Genomic DNA, 17,143 nt, shown 5'->3' with positions numbered 1-17,143 from the left:
CGGTTTCAGCAGAGAAACTCTTGTATATTGATTTAACCAAGGCTAAAGGGGCTGCTTTTTTTTTTCTGTGTCAATGACCATTTGTCGGGTATTGTATATTATTTTGCTGTATCCCTGTGGAGCTTGAGTAGACGGTCTCTTGGCTCTCTCTTAGTTCAAGTGAAAAAGCAAAGAAAAGGGTCACCGTAAGATGACTTGGAATAAATTTTAGCCTGTTGTTTTTGCGATCCAGAATCAGCCCCGGCTCTTTTTCTTGTTCCTCTTGTTGAAACAATGAGTCTTCCTCGTGCAGCCCACCGAGCGTAGCCATCACTTCAAGGCACCTTGAGAACACGAGCCTGTCAATCTGTTAATTTCCTCTTATTTAAACCCTGAACTTATTAACTTCTCATTCTGTGTTGTTGCTCTGCGTCACCGAGCAGAGAAACCAACCAGACAATGGGTGTGATTGAGAGGCAAAATAGATGACATTATTGAATTTTAATCACATCTTTTCCTTCACCGTCGTCGAACACGGCAATTACCTGGCTACAAGTGTGTGTGTGTGTGTGTGTGTGTGTGAGTGTGTCTTTAGGAAGGAGTTGAAGCTCAAAGCCGACGACCGGCTCATCAGGTCCTCATGGCGGCTGAAAGAAGGTCGTAAGTGGCTATCAGTGCACCCGACCCTGTCTGGATGGATCCCTCCTGTCACAGCATGGCGAGCTCCTTCCATATGGAGAGGGGCCTAATTATCCCCCACCAATGACTGAATCAACATTTGATTATATCCTCCCCAAGGCTGCGCTGAAAGGCTCTATTCAAAGACCACGTTTATGTCTTTTCTCTCATAATCAAGAAAGGCTGTTATTTGCTAATGATAAGCCTAATTTCTTTTTTTAACACAACCACTGACGTGCTGTGCAGCAAAATGTCTGACATATCTGCTGCTTTATGCCCTTGAGGATACCGACTCCGATTTTAAAGGGGACCTATTATACTTATCCATAATTTATGTCATATATTTATACAGCTACAACAGTGGATGCTCGTATTAAACATGGCCAAAGATTCATATAATAAGATCAGCGTATGCAGGCTTTTTTTTTTTTCTGCATTTGGATCTGTAGGCTGTTGAAGTCGGGAGATGTACCTAATATCGTTGCTCGTCTCTGGCACACTGAACAGAAAGGGCAACCAATCAGGGTAATAGTGGCTTAAAGGGAAAAGGAAGAAGGCTGAAAAGGCTCGTTTCTGACGTAGACTGTATATAAAAGAAGTACTTAAAGTTGCATTGTTTTTGATGACCAGCGCGGGGAGGGGGGCTCCTATGGTTCCAAAACGTCCATTAATATAGAAGCCGATGGGAAAATGTATCTCCCACAGTTCCTCGTGGGTTTCAAATCTTGGTGGTCTACAGCCAAAATGTTTCAGAAATATACGTAATAAAACATTTCTAATATTGGACCACTGGCTCTGGTTTTCATGATGTGCTACCAGGTCGGGTGTAAGACCAAAAGCTCATAACTACAACCAGAAAAGACGCAGACCTTGGATTCGACCTTCTTAGTGTAATTTGTCTAAGTACAGACTAATGATTAACAAACTTCTGTGTGTCTGAAAGGAAAAACATGTGAGCCGGTATATTGGCTTTTTAATTTACCAAATATCTGCGTGGTGCCCGTCTGACTTTGTATTGGAGTTCAGAGTCGTAGCCGACAATGCAATCACTGTGGTGACTGCAAACACATCCTTTATTAAATTCAGTACAGTTTTTTATCAGTGGATCTAAAGCTAAGCTAAACTGCTAATATAGGGCTTTATTCATTTTTCTCCACAAATGTCTTAATTTGTTACATAATAAAGAACAGATGAGAAAACATATGCTTGTAATTTATGATTAAAACTCATCTAATAGCCAATCAAGTCAGCTTTATTTAAATAACATTAAAAATGCAACAGATGTGAAAGTGCTGGGCAACATCTGCAGTCAGTTGTTTTAATCATCTTATTTGGACTTAGCACATCCAAATCAATGGGTAATGGCACATTTTAAAAATTCGTCCCATTTAATGGTTTGACACATTTTAGAGACCCTCTCTTTTTATAAGTGTTTGATTGAAGTGAAAGGACTGCAGCTCCTGAATATTGGCGCTTTATTGGTTGAATAGATGGTTTTCCTTTTCTGAAGTCCTTTGTTTTGACCGATTTCTTTGTGATCAGCATACCTCTGCGGTAATGCTTGAATGAGTTTTCAAACTTTGCCGACTCGAAGACAATAAAAATGTTTCTGTCAAAAAGCTCTCTAACTGTCAAACCTCAGGAACGCCTATTTTAAAAGCTGCTGACGACAAAGCTGTGATTTTTAGATTTATTGTTGTTTTTGGTGGGGGGATTTCTGTCTCACAGTCAGAGGAACCTGGCAGAAATCACAGAGTTGATCCACACAGCCTTCCTGGTGCATCGTGGGATTGTTAACTTGAAGGAGTGGACGGACTCAGACGGCCCGCTGAAGGACATGCAGTTTGGGAATAAGATGGCTGTTCTGAGCGGCGACTTTCTGCTGGCCAATGCTTGCACGGGACTGGCCCAGCTCAACAACACTAAGGTATCCTGTCCGTCACTAACACTTCTCCTGAGAAATATTTGACCTGACATGACTGATTTCAGGGGGAAGGGCTGCTCAGTATGAGCCCTTCGAGGTCCCGAGAGCCTCACGTATCAGTGCCAGACTTCATACCAACATCTTTTCTCTCAGTCATCTCTTTGTAGACATGAAATGTATTCAATAAAACACATTTTTAGCAGTTTTGCTAATTCTTATTCAAGGTGATGCAATCCTGATATTCATTTATTTGTGTTAATCTGCTTTAATGTCATGTTTTTCATTTTGCCTGCTTACTGCTCCCAATTCCTTTCCTATAGTCCTTTACATCCTATCCCAGGGTTAGGGCCTGAAAGCCTAGAAAGCCTAGCTTCATCCCAGACCTTTTGAATCATCTCCTAATATTGTTTTTGATTAATGTCAGCATTATCAGTTGAAGAATCAGATACCAATCGGAGAAGAGTTTGTCAACTAAAGAAAATGGGAAAGGAAAAAAGTCCTGAAAAAAGCTTGATTTGTAGTCCTGTGTTGAACCTGGGCTGACAAAACAGAGCAGATCATGTTGGACATGGAACTAATAAATATTACAGAATATTCCCTTTTACTGAAGAGCTGGAGAGAGAGAAACGACTCAAAATCAATTGAATCTAACCCAGATCGCTAGAGCAAAAGAAATGAGAGGAAAAAAGCTTTTTGCTTTTGCTTTTCAGTAGACTGCTCACATGGCGTATTACTAGCAAGCGGATCCATCACAGTCATGGTTGCGTTGCCAAAATGCGAAGCTATATTTCTATAGTTCACTTCAAGCTACAGCACAAGTTGCATCATAGGACATATGCCTAAGGATTTCAAGCATTTAAATGAACAACTGTTCATTTAGATTTTTTGTGTGCACACATGTGCATAGTGTAGTGAACGTTCTATTTTTAAATATCAGAGCTTTGCAACTGTGAGATGAAATGTGTTCAATGTGTTTGTTTGACGTGACACAAACGATAATCGTAAAGACAGTGGTTTACCCATCGGGCACCTTTTAGTTAAATCAGGGCTGTCAAATTTATTTTAGTTCAGGGCCCGCAGACTTCTTCAGATTTTCCTCTTTTGTTTAAATGTAAAGGTCCATGTGAAAATGTTCACATTTAATGAACTGTTTTTTATTTGCAAAACACGAAGAGCAATTTGAACAATATGCATTTTTTCCACTTTGAGTCATTCCAGTTATTTAAAAATAAAATACACTGGCATTGGTTCTTGGCTTAACCACATCACTTGTGTGCAGTGTGGCAGACTATATGTGAGGTCTTTCAGTCGTTCTAGTGATGATGCAAAGTACTGGAAAAACTTCCACATTTTTTTCCTCCGTCTGTGATTTTCAGCGCTGCAAACCCAGACTGGATCCTTTGGCGGGCCGTTTTTGGCACCCTGGGGTTAAATGGTTCTAGAAAACCAAAGCTTTGGTTCAGACATAGTGGGATAGAACGGTTCTTCACTGCTAATTTGGGGGGGGGGGGGGGGGGCTTTTTTGTCATTTTGAAGATCTGAAACAGAATTAAATGACTTAATTGTCTTTCTTTGACACATCCTTCAACTTTCCAACAAATTTCAAGAAATTCATCTCAGTTTTTGCAGGCTAAGAAAGAGGGCGTGCACTCCAGCAGTTTAAGTGGAGGAATAACTTCTATTACAACTACAACTTGGCTAATGGTAACACTTTCTCATAGCATTGTTTTAGTGAGCAGACACTGCTTGGCAAGCATGACAAGTTTTGAAATTCAAGGATGTGTGATGAGACACAGGTGAGACCTGATCTTTTCCTGGTTCCTAGATTCTCAGCAGGTGGTCCCTTTTCTTGACAATTCAGCTGTTATTCTAATAACTTCATGTTTCACACGGTAATCATCTGGCCACCTGGAGGGGCTTTCATCCTCAAACTCCTTCAAACATGGATCTTCCTAGCAGCATATTTGAGGTGCAAGTGTCAGTCTTTGCTACATGCTGGTAACGAGGTTATCAAGCATATAAACTAGTTATAGTTTTAATCTTTTGACGTTGGTGTGGGGGCAGCCTTGTGAGAGCATCTGAGATCATATCTGCTGCGTAGCCTGGTAACCCCTCGTTGACAGATGCTGTCACCACGCTGCTGCCTCAGAATGCAGTTGCCTGAGTGGATCAAAATAACCATCTCCCCCTCCCGTGCCATCAACCGGACCAGCCCTTGCCGCCTTCCCTGATGCTTCTTTTTCAGCACACGCAGGCATATGTTGTAGGTTCCCAGTAGTGCTTGTTGTATAAGAAACACAGAGGGAGTTATAAACCAACCTTTCCTTGATCAGTTACAGATAATTCTAAAGGTGTGGTGCTTCCTTAATAGTGCTAATTGGCTCTGTAACAATACTAAGAGATAATAGACACTCTGTGGCTAAGCTACAAATTACAGTAATGGAACTGATATTGTTGTTTCCCTGGAAGATGAAGAAAAACACAGTGAGAATGAAATGATGGCAGATCTGCTGATGACTCAAACTAACGATGATTTAATCCTATTAAGCGTGCATTCAAGCCAAGCACATTGGCATTGATTAAACTGAACGCTTACAGCACATTTTCCTTTAGCATTGTTCATTTTCAAGGTGAGAACAATGCCATTCATACTCAGCTAGCACTAAATTACCACAGAGCAATGCTGGAGAGTATTAACCTTTTTTTTTTTTTTTTTTTTTTCTTTCTCCCAAACAAGCCTGCAATCTGAAGCAACCACAGGAAGCATCCCCCGTAGTGGAAGTTTTTAGAGGTAATAAGGAGATGGACATCTGATAGCTCACAGTTACTCATGTTTGAAAAGGTTAGCAAAACAAAATGAACCAAGGGGAAACCACACCACAGCATGCACTGATGCTCATATTTTCAGCCTTTTTCTCTGGTTGGAACACAGTGGAAATGAGATTATTGTAAACAGCAGAGATGAGTCCATAATGCTGAGCTGAAGGTACAGAAATGTGGTTTAGTTTGGGCTGGATTTTGGTGTTGAGCTCTGCTCTGTTTAATTTATTGGAAAAGTAAAGCACAGTTAATTTCTTTGACTGTAATTTTTACCTGAAGAAATTTTTACATCCTTAGTCTGATGTTTTTATATCAGATTGTTGTTGTTTGTTTGTTTGTTTGTTTTACTTTTATACATATGCATCTACGTTTATACATCGTTTTATGCATTTATTTGAGTGGTTTCTACTACTCAAATGACTTCCAAGTCCACCTAATTATACTTAATTAAATCAGCACTGGTGAAAAAGAAAAATCTGTGTTATCTGTGTATTTTTTAATGGTTTTTGCTGCTCCATGTGCATAATTCTTATGGGCAGAATTTCAAATGTAGCCAAGTGTAGAAAGTTGAAACTTTGGTGACCTCAGAATCGAGTCTCTCATTTTTGTGGATGATGTGGTTCTGTTGCCCTCACCATGTGACGCCCTCATACTTTGCTGCTTTGCACCTGAGAGTGAAGCAGCAGGAATAAGGTCCAGGTCAGGGCTCAGTTGCATAGTGACCTAAAGAGCATGATTACAGATGAACTTCCTATGAAGGGTTGTTGGACTCTCCCTTAGCAATAGGGGGAGGAGCTACTACTACTGAGTCACTGCTACTCCTCCACATGGTTCAGGAATCTGACTGGGGCCTCCTTGGTAAGGTGTTCTGGGTTTTCCTACTTGGTGGAGCCCATGAGATCTCACAGCTGGCTTGGGCGCACGTCACTGTCTCCTCAGATAGGCTGAAGGACGTGGCTAGGGAGAGGGAGGTCTGGTCTTTCCTGCTAACCTGTTCCACAATATATCACATATTATTATTATTATTATTATTATTATTATTAAATATTTCTTTTGCAAAATTGGTCTTTAAATATGTTTACATTTACTTTTCTGTATCAAGAGTCTCTAGAATTAAAAAATAGTAATTTAATATCATAATAAATACATAAAACGAGAAGCCAGCTCAGTTCATCGGGTTGAGCAGGTGATCCATGTGCTGTAAGGCTTTAGCAGAGGCCCAAGTTTGAATCCATCCAACATCCGGGGTCAGCCTAAAGCACAAAAAGCCCCCAAAATACTTTAAAAAGACATAAAACATGAATAAAATACTCAACTAAAACTAATCCCTCAAATTTTATTAAGAAAAATAAAATATTTGGCACAGGCCTATAGAGGCATTACTTAAAATGCTGCCTGTTATATTTGGATGTGCAGCAGCTGTTGCACAAAGCCAACATCTGTCTCGTTAGCATTAATGTTTCCAGAGCAGAGCTACAGCTTTAAAACAAACTAAATTTTGACTTATTCTTAAAGCATTTGTTGCACAAATTATTCTGTTGTCAGGAAAAACACCTGTTAGCCTCGAGTAACGTGTTATCTTTACCTCACCTGCTTTCCTGTCGCTGTGTGTGAGGAGCTGCCTGAGTCTGAGGGGACGAGAGCACAAGCAATGAAGCTAAATGAATCTCATTCTTTAAATCCGAAACAGCTCCTTTTATTTGTCGCAAGTTACTCTGGAGCATCACTTGACCATTTAGCATACCCATTATACCATTTGGTTGTGTAATTCCATGAATGCGGATTTACTCTGTTGATTAGTGTCAGCTGTGCGTTATTAGTTTTTGTATTATAATATAAATGATTCGTATGATTAGAACTGTGAGTTAGAAGGATGCACAGTAAATGCAAGTCCACTTTTAATAGGTTCATCAGCACTGCTCGTCGTGAACAGTATAATACATTAAATCCTAACGGAAAACTGCAGCAGGTGCTGTGAGTTCATATAGGAGCTGAAACATTCATGTCACGTATATAAATCTGACTATACGCTTTAGAACTAATCTGCCTGGCCACTCTGTTAGTGCAATTAACCAGACAGCAAGCTATGCTGTTGTCAGATAACTGCACTAAAATGCTCAAAAAGGCACAAATGCAACAAACGTTGTTGAGTAATTCAGATTGGTGAGAGTGGAGGTAAAGCCTCGCAGAAAGCTAACGGTGCCAACCTGTCACTTAAAGTAACCCCAACACCCAAAATTTCAAACATTAAGCACTGATACAGTTTAAATGGATGAATTATGAAATAAATTTGTTATGAAAGTGTAAGTTAGCTGAAACTGTTTTATGGTTGTTGCAGGTTTTAATCATGTCTACTTCTGCTGCGAAGTGCTCAGTTTAACATGGGAATCTATGTGGATCGACTCCCTTTTGGAGCCAGCCCCAAGAGGACATTTGAGGAACTGCAGTTTTTGGAATTTGCAAAAAAAACCCAGTTGGAACTGTTGTACAGGAGAGACGCAGTATCGTATTTCTAGAAAATGGCATGAGAATTGCCACTCTAACATTTTCATTTTTGCATATATTTTTCCTGTTTTTTGTAGAGTTTGTAAAGATTTACTCTTAATCCTGTATCCTCTTTGTTTTACCTGAAAGAAAAAAAAAACTAACAAATATGCTGTTGCATTTTCAAACTTATAATTACTCCAAGGCTAATGCAGTGAAGGCTATAAGACATTTTGCTTTTCACCGTTAAAATCTGTTAACAGCCGGATATTTACAGCCCTTTAACAGCTAAACTGTGCAGTTGAGTCTGTTGTTAAATATTGAAGGTGCAGGGTAACAGATGAGTGTTTCCTGTAGCTTTTAAAGTTTTTCTCATAAACCAGGCTTTTTTTTTTCTTTTAAGGCACTGAGAGCGATGGAGATTATATGTCGTGGCCTTGAGAGAAAACCTATGCCACTACTTGTATAAACTGTAAAATAATCTTCCCGTGGAGCTCCGGTTTCTTCCCCCTCGCAGACCTGTCGGCAAAACACGATCTGGCTAGATTTGGGAATGGAGTAAGGGGGAGGCAGGGGGAGAGATGATCTGATACTTTCCAAAAAAAGCCCCCCACTGGCCCCCACTTCCCAACGCAGGCCAGGCAGAGACACCACATCTGGTAATACTGTAGGCACATTGTCCTTCCAGGTCTGTGGGCGAAGCTCAGGTTTCCTCAATATTTTCCCCTAGTGGATTCAGTTACCCAAAGGACATTGCGAGGCTGACGGAGCAGCCAGCGTCACCAGACTTTTCTGATGAACCAAGGATGTCTGGGATGAGCTGAAGGAGCTCTAAATTTAACCTCATTCATCTGAACTGTAACAGGCGTGGCCCCGTCTCCACTGTCCACGCTGTTCTGTGGCTGTGAATGAAGGACGGAGACATGGTCTGCCTTTTTTTTTTTTTCTTTTACTCATTCAATAGATCCAGACATAAACAACCACTTTAAAAGATACAGCCTCTTATCTGGTGGTTGATGAGAGGCTGGTAGGGTTTCTGTAAGCTAAAATGTAGGCATGCATGCCCCCTGTAAGGGGAAATGGGCAACTGCACTCTTAAGCAAACAAAACACACACATAAGGCCCATTTTAGCCTCATCTTTAAGTTTTGTCTTAGTTTGGTTTTTAAAAATGTATACAAAGCATATTTAATGGCTCACTGATTGCAGATGTAGTGGTTATTTAGACTTAAGGCTCATTTTCCTTTTCCATTTGACTCACAATGTTTTTGCAGAATCCTAACCTTGTATACTAATGAGGCAAACCCAGAGGTACAAAGCATAAGAAATCTTTGAATAATGAGGGAATATGAGAAAAGAGAACCCGGAGGTCAGATCATCACTCTCAAAACCTTGTTAATCCCTCTGCTCTCTGGACACCACCTTATTTTGTCTCACCATCTGCCTTTTAGCTCCATTTCAGCCCCTCAGACCAGACAGACACCCGAGCCGGCTCTCTCAAACCGGACTCCTCTATAAATACAAAGTATAATGAACGAAGGCGAGCCTGGATGTGCTTCGTGAAATCGCCAGGAGCTCCCCTACGGAGCGAAAATGAGCAGCCGAGTTGCAGTTCACCTGGCTTCCAGCACATCTCACCTCCGATTAATTCTCCAAACCAGCTGTTCAGATACCGTTTCCTCGCTCTTCAGTCAAGGGGGAGGGGGTGTGGGGGGGGATTGTGGTTTTTAATTACAAATGTCACAGATGAACCGAATAGCGTGTCGGTTGTGATCAGCCTCATTTACATCGACATTTTAGGAGTTTAATCAGCGCTGTTAGCGTTAGTGATTTATGAGGAGGGAGAGGCTAAGTGCAGTACCTGACCTGGGGACACTTGAAGAGGTCAAGTAGCTGCACATGTTGACCGCTGTGTGAATCAAACCTGTAATCTCTGGCTCAGATATGCACCTTTTGGCACCTTTTGCTTTTTGTTTGGCCTCTCAGGCGGCTTCATGAGGTCGTCACCTGAAGCTTTTTTTTTTTTTTTAGCAGACTGAAAGGAGTTCCCACATGTGCTGAGGAATTGTTGGCTGCTTTTCCCTCACTGTGTGATCCAGCTCATCCCTAATCAACTCAGCTGGGTTTAGGTTTGGTGATTGTGGGGGACCAGTAAACTGATGCAGCACTCTGCTTCTTGGTGAGATGGCCTTTACAGCGGCTGGCGGTTTATTTGAGGTCATCCCACTCAGTATAAAGCAGGTCTTCACTGCTCCTGGTTCAGGCTTCACTGTTGGGACCAAGCATGCAGACACCTGTGCGTCCTAGCTTTGGTTTCACAGTTGAATTTCTTGTGCTTTTCTTCTTGGTCATCAAAAATCTTTTTTGCAAAGTTTAACATGCTTTCTGATGAAATTCCTGTCTGTCTTTAAGTGATTTATTGTTGATTTTAATTCCTGGTTTGATACAGTTATTATATTTTGGAGTCAATGATATCAAGTAAAATGAGCGTGAATACGAAAATTTCAGGTCCTAATCTGAAACAAACATCTTCAACGTGTTTTTCTTTCATTTTGTCTTCGACAGGTCGTTGAATTGATCTCCAGTGCCATTGGTGATTTGGTTCAAGGAGTCTATTATGAGAATTCCCACAATACAGAGGTAAAACATCTTTTCTTCCCATACAATGCATACTTATCCGTTTTCTCTGGACCTTGAAATATCCCAATGCCTTACTCAAATTAAATTTGGTTGATCTCCTGTTCAAGGTAATCTTCTCTGTATCTCTGCAGTGTTTAGGTCTCTCTGTGGAAGCGTCATTCTGGCCATACTGTGCGCTCTGCAATTTCGCAATTGTAAAGTGTAGAAACTTGCATGTGCCATTTCAGTCTAGTGATGAGAGATGAGTCTCCAGCTATGATGACTGAGCAGTTTTCTGCTGAAGAGACCTCTGTTCACAAGGCTTAAATGGACTGTACTTAGATGGTGCTTTTTTCTCACTTTGAGCACTCCTCACACATAAACAGGTTTGGGGTTTTTTTGTCTATGCATGACATAAACACACGCTGATGAATGCATCTTGCCTATACTTCGGCATGCACACTGGGTGAACCAGGAATCTTCCGATTAATAGCCAACCTGCTCTATTTTCGCACCACCCGGTATTCCCAGGTGGTCTCCCATCCAAGTCCTATCCAGGGACAACCCTGCTTAGCTTCTGAGATCAGATGAGAAGGATATATGGCTGTAAGCGCTGACAGGGTGAACTTCTCTGTGCTGTAACATCCTAAGCTGTCTGAGAGAACATTCAGTTCATTACATTATTATGACACCTTTTTTTGACCTGCCCAGCTCACTTTACATCACTGCGATTTCATCTGCTTCCCAAAAGTAAAGATCAAGTTGAAGAATTCTGACACATTGGAGGAGGCATAGTGCTAAGACACAAGGCACAAATACATGAAACAACGTACACTGACGCACTAGGAATGGTCCAGAGATGCATAAGAAGGCCATTCAACAGCGGGAGACCTACCATTCCAATCATTTATGCCAATTTAAACAAGGTTAAAGTTTAAAATAGAGAAGATATCCTTGCTATCCTCATCTTGGCCACACAGCTCCGTCTGTGAGCACAGAAGTCCCACCTACCTGCTGTTCAAGCCTTGTGGTTACAATGGGCAGCCAATCAGAAGAAAGTTGGCCTTAAAGTGACGATGACCTGAGCTGAAGAGCTAAAACGGTTTATTTCAGACAGAGGATGAACTGAGGGGCAGCATCAAGGCCCAGGAAATGATAAATAAGGTCAGAATCTCAACAGTGAATCAGTAAAAGCTCTTCTAGTAGACCTCACTAAAGTCCGTTTTTATGTTACTGCCACATTATTAGGACTATACTGAGCAGAGGACATCAAGCTCATAATTTATGTGCAACTACCTTTATTAATAAGCAGTAATTATGAGGTTATTGAGCAGAAAGTTCTCAGTTGAAGTAGAGCATGGTCAGGTTTTGTAATTGCTCACAAACAGTTAATTTACTACTAATAAAGAGGTTAATTGGCAATTTGTTTATGGTGAACATGTGCTCAGTAATGTAAACTATTGCTGTGGCTGTGTAGTTGTTAGCACATTTGCCTAATAGCAAGAAGGTCCAGGGTTTGAATCCACTGGCTGTGGCCTTTCTGAGTGGAGTTTGCATGTTCTCCGTGTGCCTGAGTAGCTTCTCATGAAACACCCACATTTCCAGCCAGAGTCCAAAGACATGCACAAGGTTATAATTGGTCATTATGTCATTATGTGAATGGTGTTTCTAGATGATATAGTGGCAAACTGTCCAGGGTAGGTTCCCTCCACCAATACAATGCCTGCTACAGCTTTAGTGCCTGACTGCTTCATGGAAATGACCTTTTTAGGAACAAAGAAAAACGTCATATAGCCTCTTTTGAAATGTCTGAATCATCCGTAGAAAAAATTTGGGTATAATGTCAGAAAATCAGAAAGTACTGAGAGGCAGAGAAAAATGCTTTAGGTTATGTACTTTTTTCATGTAGTAACACCAGCATCCTTATTTTAAGAAATATACTATTGCAAAAACAAGCTTACTCAGATTCAGTTAAAACCTTCAAGAAACCAAAGATAATATGTTTGGTTGCCTTTAGATTAAATAGTTAACACCTACTGTGAGCAGCATAGAAAGGTTAGTAATGCTTCTGTGTGAAAGTGGCCAACAATAACTGAATAAGACTAATAATAGTAATAAGCAGCTTTCTTTCCTAAATAGTCCACAGTAATCAGAGGTACCAGTGAGCAACAATTTTCTTTAACTCATCTAAATCTGTGGGTTATGTGCTGAGTTTATAACTAGTTAATTTGAGGTAGTTTAAAAAAACATCTCCAACTCTGACACAATTTACTTATTTTATTACTTTTATATATTTTAGAAAATGTCATACACATAATTGATGTGTTTCAATGGCTTTTTATTCTCTATTTTCCAGAAATTTAGAATTTATTTAATAGTTTCTAATAATAACAACCTGTTTCCATTTGTGTATATTTCTTATGATTTACTTAAATTTGCAAATTAAAAAAAGCAAACTCTCAGTTGTTTTTCTGCTGTTACTGTTTCCTTCTTCCTTTAAAATGACTGAGGAACTTGTGGAAAATAACTGTGTGCTGCTCCTCGCTGAGGCCTCACGAATTACACACTGAGAAATAAAGTCAAAGAGCAAGGAAGGCTTGTTTTGGTGGAGCAGCGAGGTGCTCTGTGGGAACTTAAAAGCGGAGGAAGCTCAGGCCTGCTCACACATGCTCTTTGCCTCTGTTTGCTCTGCAGGAGAACGGCCTCACCGACGGCATCGACGTGGCAGCGTGGGAGGAGCAGACGTTCCTGTCTCATGGGGCGCTGCTAGCCAAGAGCTGTCAAGCTGCGATGGAGCTCGCCAAACACGACAAAGAGTCTCAAAGACTGGCCTACAAGTACGGCAAACACCTGTCGCTGGGCCACAAGGTGAGGCGAATCCAGCAAGTAACATATACAAGAAAGGAGGTTGTCTGAGCAATAAATCTATAATGGTTGATCAGCGTATCATCACGATGCCTTTTTTAGCGGGAAACCAACTGGATTTCAAGGGATTAGATACAAGAAGAACAAACTCTTTTGATAATTTAAACAAGAGATTTAAAAAAAGATGTAATAAACGCCTGACTGTCTTAGAAAAAAGCCAAGAGAAGGATCCTAGTCGCTCCTGTCATTAGTTCCATGGAAACAGAAAAAATATTGTAATTCCCGGGATTTTTGTCTCTATGAATATGGATGGTTCAGGAGCATAGTCCCAGTCCTCCATAATTCAGCAGCTTAAGGATGTCAGTATGTTGAAGTTTTTAGGCATGAGGTCTAGACTTCGAGTGGGCTGCTGCAGCAGCTTGATTCTTTTCTTTGTCAGCCATGCTATGTGTCGATCGCTGTCCTGGTGCTTGACCCAATTTCAGCCAAACTTTAACTGTCGGGTAGAAGGACTCATTCTAGAATATGTTGGTATACAGAGGAGTTTGTGGTTGAGTGAATGACTGCAAGGTACCCATGTCCTGTGGCTGCAAACTAAGCCCAAATCGTCACTCCTCCACCGCCGTGCTGATATATGTTTGGTTATTGCCAAATGTGGAGCTGTGCATTTTGTTCAGACATCGTTCCAGAAGTCTTGCGCTTTTTTCAGATGTAACATTGCAAACCTAAGCCGTGCAGCCGTGTTCTTTTTAGAGAGAAGAGGCAACATAGATTGTTGCATTTTGTTATGTGCAGTGAAAAAAAATAGAGTTATGTCAGTACTTAAATTAAAAATGTGGAGGTTTTCTGGCGGTTCTAATTTAGTCTTTGATCTTTTTTTATGCCAAAGTTTTGGACCTCCTGACTGACATACTTTCTGTGATCAAGTTAATTCAAAGTAAAGAAAAAAATCTGGCTTCTAGTAATGTCTGACTTCTTTCTCTCTCATCCTCGGTATGAATAATTGCCCTTCTTTTCAAAAGTGTTTTTATGTCTATTTATCAAATACTTCACACTGTAGCTGAATTGATACATAAAAGCGTGACGTTAAAGGGAGCAGAGTGATTTATCGGCACTACAAAAAGTGCAAACGAAACATAGGAAACATTAGACTTAAGTGCCTGTCTGTCTTATTATTCTTGTATCAGAGAGGGGCATAAAAATGTGGAAACAGGAAGAAGGTTGATTTGTTATGTGCTAGAATGTCATTAAGATGTAAATAATGCAGCTGCTCAGTTATTTTTCCCAAGGTTCAGAGATTTTCAGCTGAATATTATTGGCGCTGGTGTAGAAGTCATTCATAATGATCCCACTCTCATTGCTGCTTTAGTGCGTCCTCTCCTGCTGGGGCTCCCTGTAGCTGCCTGCCTGCAGGCCTCAGTGGCTACAGGGAATCTCAGCATGGGAGGAACCAAAAATGAGGTCTTTGAAGGAGAACCGTCCTCATCAGGCTAGCTGTGTCTGTTCATTAACAGGGTCAGCTCAGAGTGTAGGCAGGCAAATGCAACCTTGACTGTTTTCACCACTGACTTGGTTTAATTGATAAGCTGAAAGTTACAAAGTAGAAGCTCCGCAATGACGAATGTTCTCTGCCTTTCTGCAGCTGAACTCTGACCTGCAGCCGTTTATGAAGAGCAGAGTAGGAGAGCCGCTGTCATTTAGTCTGAGCGCCGCCCCGGTCGTTTTCCACCGTCAAATTATGGGCCGGGAGACGTGGCATCATCAGCTGCAGCAGGTACGTTAAGGATGGTCCATGACACCAGGGCCAGCTGGATTCACTGCCTTTATGTTTCTAGCAGGAGTATCAGCTTTAATTTAAATAGGTTTGCATCAGATCTGAAAGAGCTGCGTGCAACCACTTGAAAAGTTGAATGAATCTTACTTTATAATATAATTCACAGTATCTGTTACTGTGATGAGTAAAGAAGATCAAACTGAGGTCTAAAACAAAGGTGAGAGAGAAAGCTGTTAAATTTCTCCATACTGCTGAAACAAAACTCACCTGATCTCAGTCCGACTGACCTGCCCTCCATTCACTCAGTGACTGAATGAACAAATTCAGTCACTGAGTCCAGAAAAAGTTTTGGGGATGTGTTTTGGTAAAGCCATACGCAGCAGTCTTATCAAATAGGACCTGATGGTTGGTCAGAATAGTGTTTACCCCACCCCTGCTCCACTGTGATTGGATGGCCTGGCCAAAAGAGGGTTTGCAACCAGAGAAGCAGACCCCCAGCGTCTCCTCACACTGCTGCTGTTTTGAGTATAATTTAAAAACACTGTGCTTCTAGTGCTTCTGCAGGCCTCAGGTAAAAATAACTTCCCCTACAGGCAGAGAACAATAGCAGTGAGGCTGGCAGAGCATCATCGGGAAAGTTAAGACTTCAGGGTTGTTCCTTATTGAAAAAGTTTTGCCCTGACCCCCTCTGAATCAGTGGAAGTCGTTTTTATTGTAGTACATACTGCAACAACTACTCCAGGTGTCACTTTTTCACTATTCAGCTTCAGTTGTTATTGCATCTGACTTGCTTGCTTGACTCTTTGCTTTAGTTTTATGCATTTATTTTGTATTTGCTATTGTGCAAATTGTAACAACGAAGAAGCACGCTTTGTCCTCTGACTATTGTAGGTGTAGGTGGGGAAATAGACAGTGAAATATTCCCTGTGCCTTGGAGAAATTTCTAAAGCTTACCCTTAGAAGCCAGAGATACATGCCTGCTTTATCTCTTTTTCTTTTATTCTTCAAGGCAAAAACTTTGAGAAACCAGCTGGATTACTCAAAGGTGAGCACACAGCTTTACGAATGCCTTTATCCAGAATCTGCCCGTTCCGTGAGATATGAACTCTTAATGTTATTTCACAGTGTGACACAAAGTTCAGTTTTATTCTGTTATCTTTGAGTTGCACTTTTGTTACAAGTTTGTTAGATGGCCACAATTTTCCTTTGCCGTATTTCACAGTTTTTACCTCCTTACTGTCTGCCCTCAAAGACGGCAAAGAGAAACAGGATGTCTTTTCACTGTAACTTATATCAAAGTTGGGAAACAAGCTTTCCAAAGTCAATGTGTGAGGCATAGAAGGGGACCGATAGGGGTGCAAAAAAAGAGCGAAGCTACAGAGGAGGGGGGGTCCGATGGTGTTGGAAGAGGGGAGGAGGGGGGTGTTATCTGGTCTCGCCTGAAACAAGAGCAGGAAGGATTAGTTACCGAGGCCTATTTGCGGAGGAGACACCGAGACTCTGAGACAGTGGCATTGTGAGAGAATCTCCTTCAGCAGGGCTGCTGAAAAGGGGAGAGAAGTTTGAGGGGAAGGAGAGGTGAGGAGACACAAGGAGGGAAACTAAGAGCAGCACACGGGGGTGAGAAAACGTTAAAGTTTGGATTCAGCACAAAGTTAGGAACCTGTAATAGCTAAAACCAGCATGAATTAACTGAAAAATGACAAGCAGAGTTTCGTGTTGACTGTTAGTCTTTTGTTCCCCAGTAGCTCTACACACACAAAATCAGTCAGAAGTTTTATTTGTAGGCACTTATACAACAACAATCTTTATTTATAGAGCACATTTAAAAGCCTTGGGCATACCAAAGTGCTTTACATAAAACAATATGTATATCCCTTATGTTTTGGTTTTAATCATCTAAGAAAATCTGAGTACAGAAAAGACGTGAGGATGACTCACTGTAGCCTGAGGAGCTGCTTCAGCTACTCAGGAGGTGTGCTCACCATTCAACGCACAATT

At 41.1% G+C, this 17,143-nt stretch overlaps 1 protein-coding gene across 1 annotated transcript in view; it reads left to right on the top strand.

The window, feature by feature from the left end:
• The window catches only part of pdss2 (prenyl (decaprenyl) diphosphate synthase, subunit 2), a 33,309-nt gene that overhangs the window by 13,410 nt on the left and 2,756 nt on the right, over positions 1-17,143 (top strand). The window contains exons 3-7 of the mRNA XM_085343182.1: positions 2,386-2,584; positions 10,450-10,524; positions 13,198-13,371; positions 15,011-15,142; positions 16,152-16,187. Of these exons, the coding sequence (XP_085199308.1) occupies positions 2,386-2,584; positions 10,450-10,524; positions 13,198-13,371; positions 15,011-15,142; positions 16,152-16,187 (616 nt within the window). The remainder of the gene's footprint in view (positions 1-2,385; positions 2,585-10,449; positions 10,525-13,197; positions 13,372-15,010; positions 15,143-16,151; positions 16,188-17,143) is intronic.

This window comes from Diplotaxodon limnothrissa, linkage group LG19, assembly GCF_057381915.1.
Source record: "Diplotaxodon limnothrissa isolate DT_005_m linkage group LG19, D_limnothrissa_male_GT1.1, whole genome shotgun sequence".
Taxonomy (NCBI): Eukaryota; Metazoa; Chordata; class Actinopteri; order Cichliformes; family Cichlidae; genus Diplotaxodon; species Diplotaxodon limnothrissa.
The sequence above is the reverse complement of the archived record's forward strand: the minus strand, read 5'-3'. Positions and strand labels throughout refer to the sequence as shown.